Source organism: Lycium ferocissimum, chromosome 7 (genome assembly GCF_029784015.1).
Source record: "Lycium ferocissimum isolate CSIRO_LF1 chromosome 7, AGI_CSIRO_Lferr_CH_V1, whole genome shotgun sequence".
Taxonomy (NCBI): domain Eukaryota; kingdom Viridiplantae; phylum Streptophyta; class Magnoliopsida; order Solanales; family Solanaceae; genus Lycium; species Lycium ferocissimum.
This window is the reverse complement of record NC_081348.1, coordinates 30,264,581-30,280,368: the sequence shown is the minus strand read 5'-3', so window position 1 is coordinate 30,280,368 and position 15,788 is coordinate 30,264,581. Positions and strand designations below refer to the sequence as shown.

Genomic DNA, 15,788 nt, shown 5'->3' with positions numbered 1-15,788 from the left:
ATACATAGACGTTCGGTTAGTCATTTTAGGGTTGAAAAGGTGCCCGAAGTAAGTTTTTGTTTGAAAAAACTTAGTGTTTTCCATACTTTGACCAAGCGCAAAGTTATGACCATCTAAAGTTTGACCACTTTACAACTAGTTTTTCACCTTATATTTTTTAGAATTAGATTTATATTCAAAATAAAGTTATGTCTTGATTAAAAAATAACACGCTTAAATCAAAACCTTAAAAAATAAAATACTTAAACCTTAAACAAAACTTACTTCGGGCACCTTTTCAACCCCTAAAATGACTATCCGAACGTCTATGTATCCTTGATGTATTGGGGCCACATTATTGTACGTTAAAAAAATATCGTAGTTCTATATAAAATATTAACGTTTCGGAGTCTTGACACACGACTAATCGTTGGTCAAAGTATGAAAAAAACACTAAGTTTTTTCAAACAAAACTTACTTCGGCACCTTTTCAACCCCTAAAATGACTAACCGAACGTCTATGTATCCTTGATGTATTGGGCCTACATTATTGTACGCGAAAAAAATATCGTGTTCTATATAAAATATTGACGTTTCGGAGTCTTGACACACGACTAATCGTTGGTCAAAGTATGAAAAAAACACTAAGTTTTTTCAAACAAAACTTACTTCGGCACTTTTCAACCCCTAAAATGACTATCCGAACGTTTATGTATCCTTGATGTATTGGGCCTACATTATTGTACGTAGAAAAAATATCGGTTCTATATAAAATATTAACGTTTCGGTCTTGACACACGACTAATCGTTGGTCAAAGTATGAAAAAAACACTAAGTTTTTTTTTTTAAAAAAAAGTTTACCAATTTTTTTTCTTCGATTGCTATCTATCGCGAAAAATATTGCGCTATGCAAAAAAAAAAAAAATTCTTTAGCGTAGTAAAATACTGCGCTAAAGCAGTTAACGGCTCCGTCTCCGTAACTTTTTTTTTGTTGGGGTATTTTGGTTCACTTGATTTTTTATTGAGTCATTTTGGTTCCGGACCCCAAAATGAACTATACACAGTGAAACAGAGAAAGATAAATCAAACAGTATTAGATAGACCAAGATCCTAGCAGAATAATAATAGAAAAACAAAAAGAAAAATTAAAAAAGAATAAAAGATGCACCGTCAAAAAATCTATATGTGTTCTCAATATTCTTTGATTCTCAACTTAAAAAAAAAGGACCCATTTATTTGTTCACCATAAAAAATAAAAAAAAAAGAAGAAGAGGAGGAAAAGTAATTAATAAGAAGAAGAAAATGAAGGGAATGGTTGAAGTGGTGCAAGGAAAGAGAGCAAAGAAGTCTGACAAAATGCAGGCCTCATTCACGCACAAATTTTGTGCGTGAAAGGCCAAATTCTTATTTTTGCAGTTTGGTCCTTTCACGCACTAAATTAGTGCGTGAATCCTATTTATGTTATTTTTTTATTTTTTTTGTATTAGTTTGATTCAACTTTTTTTTTTTATCCTACAAAAGTTGCGAACTCCTATGTGCTAGTGTTTGTCCCACCCCTTAGCAGTGGTACCTTCCCTTCTAATTGAGCGAACTCATAATTGATTTCCCTCGATTGGAGATCCGTTTCTAAGATCTTACTGAATTATTGTATGTTGACATTATTTGAAATCTAATAACATTTGATGTTCCTTTTTTTTTTTTCTTCACAAAATTCATTCCCTCTGCCTTACTTCACAATATTTTGCCTTATTTTTCAAGTGATGGTCAAATTACATTAACAATAATTGGTAACATTGCATTAAGTTAGAAAAAGACAAATAAAGAATTTGCAGTCGTCTAGTAGCTGGTCGTCTAGTAGCTGGTTAGAGTTATATAAGTATTAGTAATATAAGAATTATAAGAATTAAGAGAGTCTATATATTATTTTATGCAGATATTAGCTATGCATGTTTCTAAGTAGGCGTTTGGACATGCGGTTTGAAATCAAGGTTTGGACATGCATTTTATCTCATGGTTTCAAACCCCAAATCATCCAAAAAGGCATAATTTAGGATTTCAAAAATTTTAAATATAAAACTTGAGCCATAAGTTTATATTTTATAAAAAAAAAACCCATAAGTAGATAAATATTTTTAACAATTACTCCCACTAATTTTTTACCAATCTCGTTAACTTCCACCAACCTTTATTTATATCTACCATGTGGAAGAACTATATTAAAGAGTAATTACATTACTATTCATGTTAAATTTTTATTTTTATTAATTTAATATTTGATCAACTGATGTTGTATTTTTTAAAAAGATCTTCTAGTAGCGTATTAATTTTGTTATAAACTATGACTTGCTCATTTGGTAAGATTGTATAAAAGTTAAAAATATTTTGTTAGTTTTCAGAACTTGTGGAGTTTTTATGTCTATAAAAGAAACTACAACTTAAGATATCCAAATTACATATCCAAACATGAGTTCAAATCATGGTTTGAAACCATGTCCAAACGGCTCCTATTGCAAACCAGACACCGTAGTAAATTTATACACAATTAACTTGCCTCCCAATGAACTTCCAATCATGGTAATACTTATGTTGGATTTGATACCTGCATAACTCAAACCAGCTAGCAAACGACCCCTAAAATTTAGTTTGGTTTGTGCGCGGTCCAGAACCAGTCTCCTATAGAGGTTAGGTGGTCAGTAGACCGGTCTGAGCCCCTTGTTACGAGGAAAAAGGGGGACCAAACCAGCCTCTTGGCAGGGTACATTGTCCCCGATCCCTGGACCAATTTGGTGAATCTTTTCTCTCAGGTGTGCCACAACACAACCAACCTCTACGACTGCCGGTAGTCTACAAAGATGGAGCTGCAATTAACTAAACCCCAATCCCAAGCACGTCGATCAAATAGCAGATCTTATATTGGGTAGCTATTGTCCAAAACTAAAGATAAATTCCAACTAACAAGAAGTCTCAATTGCCGATATAGGTCATTAAGTTATACAGCGTGAAAGTATAAAAAGAACAAATTCAAGATGAGATCAACACACCAGCAGACCATTTTGATATTAACAATCAACAAGCAAGGGTTGCACAAAGGCTAATGTGCAAAGATTCTATCCCTACCTTCCCTCCTGTGCCAGAAAGAAAAAGGGGTACTGGAAGGTTCTTTTTGGCGGGGGAGGGGGGGTAGCATGCAGTAGCCATGTCAACTTTGAAAGCTAAAAGCTGCTCGCCGTGGCACCTCAAATTAGTTTAGGCGTAGTAGTTTAAGCTGGCTTTCTTCTTGGCTTGAACTTGAATGATACCTTCATTGAAGTCTTCATGCGTTACCTGCAAGACAGTGGAGACGAATTAGTTCTATCCAGCTTGCCAACCATAAAAAGAATTGGATTCTGTTTTCGCACAGTTGATTAGCTCTCACGGGACGAACTTAAACATGGAGAAGGGTGTCAGAGATCATCACACTTATTTTTTTCTGGTTAGGGAATACAGATCATGACATGAATTAATCACCACTAAACTTTGAAAAAAGCAGACATAACGGGCCAGTTCAATTTAATTAGGACTATGAATATAATCCAAAATTATTGACTAAACCAAAGTAAAGTCTAAACCTCATCATGATCTCACAAAATAACATGGTTCTTATGTAGTTATATAAGAAGCAGAATATTTCTTCAAGTTGCAATGAGGAAAACAATTAGAAACAATCACTCGAGGTTTCTCAGCATACTCGTCAATTCTTAATTTTCTTCATTTCCAAATCAAAAATTAAATTTTCTTAGGCTTCTGGTATCATCAAAGCATTCAAACCACTTGAGCTTTTAAGCTCCCTAAAGAAGGGGAGCCTTGGAGCAATGGTAAAGTTGTCCCCATGTGATCTATCGGCACGGGGTCGAGCCATGGAGGCAGCCAATAATGCTTGCATTAGGTTAGGTTAGGTTAGGTTGTCTACATCAGACACCTTGGGGTGTGGCCCTTCCCCGGACCATGCTAACACGGAATGTTTTGTGCACCGGGCGCCCCGTTTTTTTAATGATAAGATGCAGAACTTAAGTCAAATATCAAAAAGATCATAGCCAGAGCTTCTGCCCAACGATGCATATCATGCACATATTTGGAGCACACACAAAGTAGGAGAGAGAATAGACCTCAGTGGCATCACGACGGAGTGCTAGCATGCCTGCCTCAACACATACAGCTTTCAATTGTGCCCCATTAAAATCATCTGTTGATCGAGCTAATTCTTCAAAGTTGACATCTGGGTTAACATTCATTTTTCTGGAATGGATCTGCAGTTCCAAAGAATCCACACATGTTAAAGCGAAATACTCGAGAACTCATTTCATGTTAGCTAACAAGGCAAGTTGAACGAAATGAAATGATATATGTTTGGCATAGTACCCACCTGCAAGATCCGAGCCCTGGCTTCCTCTGTGGGGTGGGGGAACTCAATTTTCCGATCCAATCTACCAGATCGCATCAAAGCAGGATCCAAAATATCAGCTCTGTTTGTTGCTGCTATCACCTGAAGTGAAGGAAAGAAACCAAAAGAATTCAATGAAAATGTAGAAAACCAGAATGCTGAAGATCACCTCATTTAGCTTTTAGGGCTCGTTTGGTTGGGAAACAACTTATCCCGGGATTAGTTATTCCACCCTCAAGGTGGGATAAAATAAGGGTACAATCCCAGGATAACTAATCCTAGGATTAGTTATTCTGGATTTTTATTCCAACCAAACATGGGATAAGGAGGCACTAAAATTTTATCCTAGGACTATTTTTGCTTATCCTTCACACCAAACGACCCCTTATAGTTATGTGCAACTAAAATCAAGAAACCAAGTACAAGGTAAAATTTTTGCAAAGGAATATCCTACTCAATACCTGAACCACAAAGTAAGGAAAAAGATGTATATATAAATAGCTGTAAGTGGAAAAGTACCTTAATCCGATCATCGCTGCTAAAACCATCGAGCTGATTAAGTAACTCCAACATAGTTCTTTGGACCTCTCGATCCCCACTAACCTCGCTGCAAAAGAAATACATTACGTAGTAAGAGAAGAATCAGCACCCACATCTATGAGGAGCTAATAGTGCTCAATTCCTTTTTTTGCAAGCACAAGCTACTCCTTAGCCAATATGCTTGCCTACTGAGGATATTATCAGCATGCAAGGTTAAGTAGATATATGTTCAAAGGAAATCAAAGATGCAGTATACCTATCAAAACGCTTTGTGCCTATAGCATCAATCTCATCAATGAAAATTATGCAAGGTGATTTCTCTTTTGCCAGTTGGAAAGCATCACGAACAAGTTTTGCTCCATCTCCAATGAACATCTAAACTTAGCACAAGCATTGATCAGCAGCATAATTGAGTAAATTCTTCAGAATGGAACTTAACAAAATAGTAAAATTTCTATGCAGTAGTTGGTAGCTAACTTAGAAATCCAAACAATAATATAATAAACTACTACGTGCAAAGTATTTACATAATCATAAGCTAAAAACAAGAACTAAAATTTCTCTTTTATAGACAATTAACTCTGTGTCAGTTAAAGCTGTTTCATTAAAACTAAAGAGAGGTAAATTTAAAGGATGATTTTAGACCTATCTCCAGATATAAAGGACCACTTCATTCTCTCTGGATCTAATCTTCCAGTTTTAGACAAATTCAAGTAGAGAGCCATCTAGCATATTAAAATTTTAATATACGTAATTTCTAATAGATAAGTGTACTTTGCAGCACCTCTTAGTCAAAATTTCCAGGAACAATGAGAAGAGGGAAAACTAGGCCCCAGTATCCGGTAAAGCAATTTCATCTAATGCAAATAAACACAAGGATTCAGAAGCCAAAGATGATCTACCTGCACAAGCTGAGGTCCAGCTAGCTTAAGAAAAGTAGCATTTGTTTGTGCAGCACAGGCTCTGGCCATCAGGGTTTTCCCAGTCCCAGGAGGCCCATACAAAAGGACTCCCTTTGGAGGACGAACGCCTAACTTCTGGAACCGTTCTTGGTGCGTCATAGGAAGAACAATTGCCTCGACAAGTTCTTGAATCTGTTTTTCCAAGCCCCCAATATCATTGTAGTCTTCAGTTGGCTTTTCATCAACTTCCATTGCCTTTACGCGGGAATCATATTCAGATGGCAAGGTATCCAATATCAAATAACTGTCTTTGTTTACTCCAACCAGATCACCAGGCTTCAAGTTGTCAGGATCAACAAGACCAACAACAGGCAAGAAAATTGTCTGCAAATGGCAATAGAAAAGAATTCAATCACTGAAAGAACTTTACCATCTAAACTGAGTATAATCTAAAGAAATTTTGGATAGTAATACACAATGTACAACTAGAAGCATATGATGTAATCCTATGATTTGACGCCTTACCTGACGCGTGGATGTTTTCAGTACAACACACTTGCCCTTCCTTTGCGAGTCGAGATCAATATTTGCACCATCCTCCTCAGCTTCTTCCTCCGGATTCATTTCCAAAATCTGAAAAGGAGCAGAATTAAATGAGTTCCTCAAAGTTAAACTTCTTTACTACTCTTTCCATGAACCCATATTCCTAATACCCCAAAACAAAAACAAAAAGAAAGAACTTTACCAGTTTCAAAAAAAAAAAAAAAAAAAAAAAAAAGGTGTCAAAACTTGCAATCTCACAGTTCAATGTGTTGAAAAATAAGACCTAAATATAATGAAAAACAGATTCAAGCACTGAAGAAAAGGAAGCATATGACCACTCCCCTCTGTCCTGCCCAACATATATTTTCTCTTGATCACGCTCCTATTTCTTTCTTCTTCGCTTTTGGTGAGGATAAAAAAAAAAAGAAATAGGAGGATGGACTAGAAACACATATTATCCTATCTATCCCCTTGCAAAAAATGCAGTTTCTGTACTTAGATTGACACTCAATTAATTTTCTTAGGGTACTCTTCAATATTGAACAAAAAAATGCTTCAAATAAAATCAACAGCAATATATGCAAACCTAGAACGTTATTTCTAGGATTATATAATAGTAACCACATCGCATTATAGAGAAAATTATTTGTGACACTAATTCATTCCAAGCAAAAAATATATATCAAGCCAGAATCAGCAACACATCCTAAAAGTTGTTAACCTCTAAGTTCTTTGCCGTAGCACAAGAGATGTTCCAAATCAACTTATAAAGTGGCTAGGAGAAAGAACCGATTTAACAATTCTATTATACTTGAGATATCATCACACATGAACTGTTCCTTTGAGTCACTTAGAAACCTCCATTTTTATCTTGCTTTTGGCGTTGAAAATTTAGCATGGTACAGTACTCTTCCTGTTGATGAAACAATTGCTAATAAATTACCTAAGTTCTCTTCCTATTTTAGTGAATCCAAAGACCTGCACTCCTTCTATGACAACACTATTGGTACTTGTCATTATCCAAAAATCTAAAGTTCCTAATTACAAAGGTACTCATTATAATTTAGCAGCCACCATGAGGGACCATAAAAATCCATTCTTGGAAATCCAAGACCATATAAGCCCAATGAAACATATACTGCATAACAGGCGTACTGATTTTAGCGAAGATCAATTAGGTTTCAGGTTCAATTTAGCCAATCCCCCCATATTCAAAGACCTCCTAAGCCCTCTCTGCCCTACACTTAAAAAAGATTCTTTTTTTTTCCTTTTTTTAATTATCACTTGCTAAAGATAGGCATCAAAACAAGAAAAATACCCATTGATGAAAACCTAATTACTGAGCTCTAACAATGGTGCCGACCAAGTCACTAGTAAGGATGTTACTTATTGAGCTTAATTTTCTTAAAAAATATTTTTTTTCCCTTTTGTAAATATCACTTACTAAAGATAGGGTTCCAACCAAGAAAAATACGGATTGAGAAAAAACTAATTACTGACCTCAACAATGTTGCCGACCAAGTAAAGAAGTTGTTTATTCAGCTTAGTTTTCTATCAAAAAATGATCTTTTTTCCATTTTTTTTAAATACTACTTGCTAAAGATAGGCAAAAAAATCAAGAAAAATACTGATTGAGGAAAACCTAATAACTGACCTCAACAATGTTGCCAACCAAGTAAGGAAGTTGCTTATTGAGCTTAATTTTCTCTTGATTCTCCTTTATCTTCTCCTTGAAGGAATCCAACTCAAGATTCGTCCTCTGTAACTCTTCCTATAATTCACCGTTCAAGTCAAATAGTCAATCTCCTCAGCAAACCCCAAAAATCGAAACAAAACAAAAACATTAAAAAAACACAAAATTAACTCAAGATCGGGAACCTTTATGATACGAATTTCGTTGTCAAGAAGGCGTGAAGCCCTAATAATATCTTCAGTGGACATAGCATGAAGTTGGTCATCTTCGAAGTTGCTATCTTCAGCCATCGGTGTTGCCATTACTGAATGATGTTGGCTGTGTTTGGTCTGGGAATTGGGGTAGAAATTGGAATGAGGGAGTCGATCTGTGTATAGCTTGTGTAATCAGAATGCTTTATATTCTCTCTTCTTTTTGTTGCCAATATTTGCGGTCTTCTTCTCCAAGAAATAATATGGTGCTAAATGGGCCGTCTAAACGGTGTTGGTGCTAGTCCATGATTGGCCCAATCTCCTTTGTCGGCCCGTTGAAAAGTAAAATGCCTAATAGCTATGACTTGAGGGTCGTTTGGTTTGAACACCAGTTATGTTGCCCGTCAAATAGCTGGTTTTTAATTTCTGTCCTTCGGCATTTCCAGTAACAAAAAGGTGGCCGAAAATATCCTTGATATTGAAAAAATGAAAAAAAAAATTCGGATATGTGTTCTAATTTCGCAAGGCAAAGTTTCATAAAAACTATGCATTGTCCCGCATAATACTGTAGAAATTAATTAATCCAAAGATAACTTCATTTCTACAGAAGCCGGACAAGGCAGAACTTATGCCAGACAGGCAAGTTTGTATAGATTTATGCAGAGCGAATTAATTACGACACAACTTATGCCGGATAACTTCATTTCTACATAATTATACCGGACAAGACATAGTTTTTATGTAACTTTGCTCGACAAGGCATATTTTCTATGAAAATTTGCCTTGCGATTTTGTTTTTGACTCTGTTGATCCAACCCGAAATATTTGGTTTCGTAGACCAGCGAGTAAGCATACTTTGGCCCATAAATTATCATTAAATGAGAAGCAGGGACAAAAATCAAAGACCGGCGATTTGAGGGACAAATATTAAAGACCAGTCCGTATGAAGGGAATCCGCGCAAAAAAATTGTTATTTGAGTGTTAGGTAAGTAACAATACTGGGTATGTTGTTGCTACTGTTAGCAGTGGCGGAGCCTGAATTTTCACTAAGGGGGTTTAAAATATGAAAAAGTAAACACATCAAGAAGCCATAGGGGATTCAACATCTACTATATATATATATATATATATATATATATATATATATATATATATATATATATATATATATATAAAAATAATTTTAATCATGATATGGAGTTCGGATGAACCCTGGGAGCTAGTGTTAAGTAAGTAACAAATTAGCAAATAGCCATTTTTGGACCGCTACTCAAGTTTTAATCACAAGTTCAATATTTTTTAATGAGAAAAAAAATATTTGGACAAAAATACCATTATCTAAAACACATAAAAACTCCGCTATAGTATGTTAGAGATCAAAACTTTTACAAGTGAAATTTCGTTACACTATGCTAGATTTGGAATGTATATTTGAGACTGAAACTCTAGAAACTTTTCATCATCGTGTGTTGGAGTTGTTCCGTGTTTTAGCTAGGATATTTTTGTTCATATGTTATTTTAGCATTAAAAATGGATACTGTCTAATTCAATTGAAACAGTGGCTAAACTTTATTTGCCGGCTTAAAAACTGGTCATCCCACCTATGTTTTTCATTAGATCTTGGCCTAGTTGATAGTGCAATGTGAATTACATTTTGCTCCATCAACATGCGATTCCATTTATGTTGCTTCCGGATCGAAAATAAAAATGAGTTACTATACTAGTTTGATCATCAATATTTAACTGTCAAGGTACAAAAGTTTTTGATGCGCACCAGCCTAAGGTCCTTAGGTGTTACCACTAGTTTAGAATCTTCAAATTGCAATTATGGACATAAAGAAATATAGGAAATTTCACTTCCTTGAATTTTGATCTAAATTCCAGAAGAAAAAAGAAGAAGAAGAAGAACTACGGTAATTCAGATCCATCAATTGACAATACATATGTAAAAAATCTTCGTAACGGAAGATTGGGGATAACTTCATGCTACATCAAACGTTCACCCATGCTAATTAGTGTATATTTTTATTTCATTCAATCACTTATCATGGAAAATTAAATTAGTTTGATGTAAATACCCCTGCAGATAAATATTTACCGTTGTTTACATTCATCACTTATCAGAAAAGGAGGAAACTTCCCTATTTTGTCATCTTGTAGGATAATTGAACAAGAAAGTCCAAATAAACATGAAGATTGATATGAATTCTAATAAAAATAAAAATAAAAGCTTTCTTACAAGCAAGAACCAATGATATCTGTATTAATAAACATGAAAATTAATATGAATTCTAATAAAAAAAAGCTTTCTTACAAGCAAGAACCAATGATATCTGTATTGTTCATTTGTACTGCAAGATGTATTGAACTTCTTAGCCACTTCATAAGGAAATCAAACTGGGATCGATGGCTAGCTGAAGCTCTTTCTAGTTTCTAGCACAATGCTATATCTTATCTTAGATAAGCAAGCAGAAAATGCAGATTCCGTTGGAACTAAAGCTTCCAGTATATGCCCAATCGATGAAATAGGCCAGCAACAATAGCCCAGAACAATATCTCAGCAAAGATGACATACAGAAGAGTTCCGACTCTGGTTGAATGCCACACTCCAATGAAGATGTGCTTCTTGATCCAATATATCTGCAGATGTTGAGTTCAATCAGTTTACATTCAAACATTTTACCGAGTTCATTTCTTATTATCAGTTCAATCTGTCAAAGTTTGTTATCAAGCGAGAAGCAACACTTGTAGTATGGCCTATTTGAGTTCTGACCAACTAGCTCCAGAGGGGCATAGCCGGATGTAGTGCATAAGTTACGAAGTTATGTTCATCTCAACTCAGTAACTTCGGCACAAAACTTGTATGTGTTACGAGATTCACCAAATAAGTACAAACTTCAAACCCAGTAATTCCAATGGATTGTGGTAGAATTCTGAACTTTGCTAAACTTGAACCTATAATATTCAAATCCTAAATCTGCCTCTGCCTAGTTGTATACAATGGACTGCACCATATCAAAGTGATAATAGTAATGAAAGAGATGAAAGAAATACCAGTGTGTTATGAGGGTCCTCGTAATACCAGCCGTTGATGAAACCTGCAAATATTCCTCCAGCGGCCATTACATAAACAAGCATGGCATTCATACCAATCCATTTTAGTGGCAGAAATAGATACTTCAAGTTCAAAATGTCAACCTGCATCCCAAAAGGAAAGGATTAGGATTAGAAATTTGGGAATCTTGCAACGGTAATCATGCATCACAATGTTGTCTTTCGAAGCTCTCTGGTTAAAAATTACACGTTTTGCAAACTTCCAGTGCCATTCTCATTCTCCAACTCTATATTATCAAATACTGGTTGATGAAAATATAAGCATGAAGCCAGAAAACTTGGAATATGTTCCATCGATTGAACCTTTGAGATTTTTGTTTCTAATTAATGTCTTGCACGTAAGAGGTGTGTGATTTTAAATGTGAAGGTCTAGATGATCAACTTCTAATGTACTAAATACTCAGGTTAGTTTCAATTTTTAGCACAGAATATTAATAGAACCAGATTTTGACAAGACTACTGTACCAGAATGTAGAAAGCAGAGAACACTAACGCGGCTGCTCCTGAGGTTACACAGACATAGCTGAAGGTGTATAATTGCTTATTTAAAGGAATAGCTGCATTCAGCACCACCAAAGAAAAACATGAGGAAGATAAGAGAAGATAGGGTAAAATAGCCAGCTTTGAGTCCATTTCATACACTCTGAATTTTACCATCTGTGAAGTGGAGAATAATTCCAAAAACCAAAAGAGCAAGACCCATGCCAACCCAATGCAAAAGTCTGGATGAGTGATCCTGGAATTCACAAAAAATGGAAATCAGTAACTTTGCTTTAATATGGTGAGACGGTCATGTCTAGAAGATTTTCGACTTAACCTTCATATGAATGAGGACATGTCCACAATGAACTCCAAGGACCGTAGAGAGAATAGCAGAAATTGAGCTGTAGTCATAAGTAGAAGAATTTACCAGACAGGAAAACTTGAACATTAGTAAGTTGCATGAAGGTATCAGTCTTTAAAAGCTTTTATTCATCAAGCAAGTAGAGAACCGGTGATAAAGATTGTATTTACTTCTAATTGGAGAACCTTTTAATGCCACTCGAGCACACATGACTTCATGGAAAAGAGAGAAGGTATTTCCAGTCTAACAGGCCTTAAAGAATTGGTAACATGTATCTCACCTCAGAATTCCTTCAGGTTCAAAAGGAGCCCAACACCATGACGGAGCATCACCCCTGAAAGGTCCCTCATATGGGGAATTTTTAGTGCAGGCCTGCAGAATAACGATCATGTAATCCAATGATAATGAAGTTGGAAAATCACAAAGAACAAAATTGAAGGAGGAGATAAAATTTTGTGAAGAACCAATCACCTTGGATCGCTTCCAAGCCGGACGTGGATACAAGTGATTGATTCCAAGTACTTGTCTGTCAATATAACCCACTGCATTGCAAGGAGGATTCAAATTTCCTCTCACATTGCAAGTTACCTAATACCAAAAGAGAAATCCTTTTGACTTCAGATATGGAGATATTATAGGTAAATTAGGAACATAGACAAGTGAAACTCACAGTCAAAGTCTTCCCAAAATCAACACTGTCCGGGTTCTGGACAACAAAACTCCAGTCAGGAACATATGTTCCGTATAATGTGCCCAAGTAAACTACTAAAACACATGCGCCGATAACCCTGAAATTATGAACAAATTTTCAGCCCTAAATTGGAGATCCTTAATGCTATCACCACTTTAGCAACACCACAAATAATACTTACCATTGCCACGAGTATAACTTGACTATGGAGAACCAACCCGTAGGTAGTCCTTTTGATTGGGCTTGTCTTGTTGCTATTTCTATTATTGCCACTACCAAGTAAGCAAGAGCAATTCTCTAGAAATATGACCCACACAAGTATCAGCATTGAAAAGAGAAAGACAGAAAAGAGGTTGATATCAGATGCTGTTACCTGGAGGATGCCACAAAACCTTATCCTATTCATGTCAACACCATATTTTAGCTTGTCAAGATCATGGAAATAACCTCCTTCACAATTCAAAAATCAAAGTTAGGCTTCTAATGATTTTGGGAAGAAGAAAGATGAGATGCAAGATTAGATATCAATAGAATGCGTCTTGCGTGAATTATGGAACTTTAAAGGGAAGAATAGAATAAAAGAAGAAAGAAAGAGAACTGACCTTGTAAAAGGAGGCCCCAAAATAGAAGTTTGAGAGTCCTTAGAATCACCTTTCTGATGGCCACTAGCTTTTCTGGTATTTTCTACAATAAGCACCAATGAGTAGGAACAATTACCTCTGTTTATCTTCTTAAAAATGAGAAGGAAAAAAAAAAAAAAAAAGCACTGAGATTAATATACCTTCAGAGCAAGTGCTATGGCCATTCCCACAATAAACAAAAAGAATGGCATCACAAAATCAGCAAGATTGCAACCGTTCCATGGTGCATGCCCGATCATAGGCCATTCTCCTCCCGCATCATCAACCAAGACCATCAGCTACAAGTTTGACAAACCTTTTTCTGTCAGGAATTTCTCAAGGCAACAATCATAACGTGTGAATTACATTCCAATGCAGTAAGCAGGTTACTGTAATTTAGTCCAAGCAAATCACGAGACTGATGGAATTGATTCTTAAGATTGTACCTGAGGTAATTAAATAAGATAATGATTTAAATTCATTCAAGAAGATAAACTCTAAAATTTGCCAGGTTACTTTAGGGTACAGGGAAAATATGAAACGAAATCAATTTCTTTTCTTTAAAATTGATAAAGAGGATACAGTATCAATCATGTTATAGCATGAACACTTTTTCTTGGGAAAATCTTCAAATCCTTACAACAAGCATAACATTCATAAACATTATCAAGGTAACGCCTCTTAAAACTACAAGTTTAAGAAAAACATAATTCTAAATTTGTTTCTAAACTTCTCATCAAATGTATCCTCAATAACATGTGTGCTTCAACTATTTTCTTTTCTCCAGATATCAAGTTTAAAAGAGATATTAGTGCCTTCATTTTACTCCAGATGACGGGGATAATTTCTAATCTAATAGACAGGTTCCAACATTCCACAGCACCTGTAACAGTAAGTAATTACTAAGGGTGCTGTTGGTATGGAGGAAAACATTTCCAGAAAATAAGTCTTTCTCTGGCAATCGAACACCAAAAGATATGTTTTTCCTCCGATGGTCCATTTGAAATATTTTCTCTGACGGTGCATTTGAAATTATAGTTTCTGAATTTTCAAAAGTGTTGGATAGTGAGACAAAGTTTCTTTGGCGAAATGTTTTCTGGAAAGTATCTAATCAATATTATAGTTTCAGATTTCGAGCAAAGCAGTATGAAATATGAATTTTTGTATGCAATGAGTTCATTATGTAAGGTGGCATGCTAGCTACAGTATAAATGTCATGGTGCAGGTTTAAAGATCAGAAAAATATGTACATATTATTGAGTTCTTCTGTAGTTAGCGCTATACTTGATTTTATGAACTCATCGACATACAAATATACATATCTTATGCTGCTTTGGAATCGAGTTTTATTACAATAAATAATTTCTTCTAAATATATAGTTATATTACGTTCCCACACATTTTTGCAAAAGAGCTATGAGTGCAGTAGTCCTCTACCACAATCTAGAAATGTCAAAAGAAATCAGCTGTGTTTTATAATCCTATGTCACCTGCCGATAGGGAAGTTCTCAAGATATTCTCTTACGAAATTTTTCACCCGCTAATTAAATATTTAACTCACCAAATGTTACAAGAATTATTGTATTATCCCATGGTTCAAAACTGGGGAAAACTTCACCAAGTAGGGAAAGGAAAGGGCCAAACTTACTGCAACAGTGAGACCTCTGAAAATATCAAGGGAAGCCACTCGCTTTGTCTTCTGAGGCTTTACTTCTTCTTTCTCTAATTCTTGAGCTTCAACTATGACATGATGCTGCTGCTCCATATCCACTGTGCTATCAGCTATCAGCAACGGCTTATGACACCAAGGTAACTCAATGAAGAGAGAAATATGTCCAAGCCTTCTACCAAAAAAAAAAAAAGAAACATGTCCAAGACAAAAAGATATTATAGGCAACAACATTATGCTCCTTGTCTCTGTCTGATAATCAGTTTGTCGTTATACGATTCCGCGACTGTCTTCACGTGGGTTCAATTATTGGATAAGTTTTGTAAGACCCATTGTACTGATTGCAGCCTTTACTCTTTAGTTAAACAGTTCAACCTCAACAACCCCAAAAAAAAAAAAAAAATGTTAACTAACCCCTCCCATCCCACCACGCTAATCCAGAAAATAATCACTTCATGACAGAAACAAGTCACAAGTCAAATTATCATATTTTCGACGGCAACGCTGCCCAAACTCTGCATACTTGATAACTCTCCCTCCGTCGCATATCCCAATTTATATGACACTTTTCACTTTTCGAGA

General features: G+C 35.5%; 2 protein-coding genes across 5 annotated transcripts; both read right to left on the bottom strand.

Annotated features, from left to right (window-relative positions):
• Positions 1–2,869: 2,869 nt before the first annotated feature.
• LOC132064289 (26S proteasome regulatory subunit 6A homolog) lies at positions 2,870–8,462 on the bottom strand. Its single transcript, XM_059457226.1, has 9 exons — positions 8,263–8,462; positions 8,039–8,155; positions 6,367–6,474; positions 5,842–6,225; positions 5,196–5,314; positions 4,919–5,006; positions 4,382–4,501; positions 4,125–4,265; positions 2,870–3,303 (listed from the first exon to the last, which is right to left on the bottom strand). Exons 1-9 carry the CDS (start codon positions 8,377–8,379, stop codon positions 3,226–3,228), a joined length of 1,272 nt encoding a protein of 423 aa, XP_059313209.1. The 5' UTR covers positions 8,380–8,462; the 3' UTR covers positions 2,870–3,225.
• A 2,073-nt stretch (positions 8,463–10,535) lies between these two features.
• Positions 10,536–15,597, bottom strand: LOC132064288 (uncharacterized). 4 transcript variants are annotated; one of them, XM_059457223.1, is made up of 14 exons: positions 15,414–15,597; positions 15,186–15,377; positions 13,699–13,836; positions 13,520–13,601; positions 13,291–13,367; positions 13,099–13,214; positions 12,897–13,014; positions 12,698–12,814; positions 12,507–12,598; positions 12,200–12,266; positions 12,037–12,118; positions 11,848–11,939; positions 11,323–11,466; positions 10,536–10,908 (listed from the first exon to the last, which is right to left on the bottom strand). In XM_059457223.1, exons 1-14 carry the CDS (start codon positions 15,438–15,440, stop codon positions 10,762–10,764), a joined length of 1,491 nt encoding a protein of 496 aa, XP_059313206.1. In that variant the 5' UTR covers positions 15,441–15,597; the 3' UTR covers positions 10,536–10,761. The 4 variants fall into 4 exon arrangements, with proteins under 4 accessions (XP_059313206.1, XP_059313207.1, XP_059313205.1 ...); XM_059457224.1 differs by lacking the exon at positions 15,414–15,597 and adding an exon at positions 13,928–13,983 and having other exon boundaries at positions 15,186–15,320; XM_059457222.1 differs by having other exon boundaries at positions 15,186–15,597.
• Positions 15,598–15,788: the final 191 nt, after the last annotated feature.

Bases quoted from the DNA above. Each gene is read 5' to 3' on its own strand.
- LOC132064289 (XM_059457226.1), bottom strand. From the start codon at position 8,379: ATGGCAACACCGATGGCTGAAGATAGCAACTTCGAAGATGACCAACTT. The intron at 8,156-8,262 runs GTTCCCGATCTT...GGTGAATTATAG, and splicing joins ACGAAATTCGTATCATAAAG to GAAGAGTTACAGAGGACGAA. The intron at 6,475-8,038 runs GTCAGTTATTAG...GCTCCTTTTCAG, and splicing joins TGGTTGGCAACATTGTTGAG to ATTTTGGAAATGAATCCGGA.
- LOC132064288 (XM_059457222.1), bottom strand. From the start codon at position 15,440: ATGTTGTTGCCTATAATATCTTTTTGTCTTGGACATGTTTCTTTTTTT. The intron at 13,368-13,519 runs GTCAGTTCTCTT...TGAATTGTGAAG, and splicing joins TTGGGGCCTCCTTTTACAAG to GAGGTTATTTCCATGATCTT. The intron at 13,015-13,098 runs GTAAGTATTATT...TCATAATTTCAG, and splicing joins AAGTTATACTCGTGGCAATG to GGTTATCGGCGCATGTGTTT.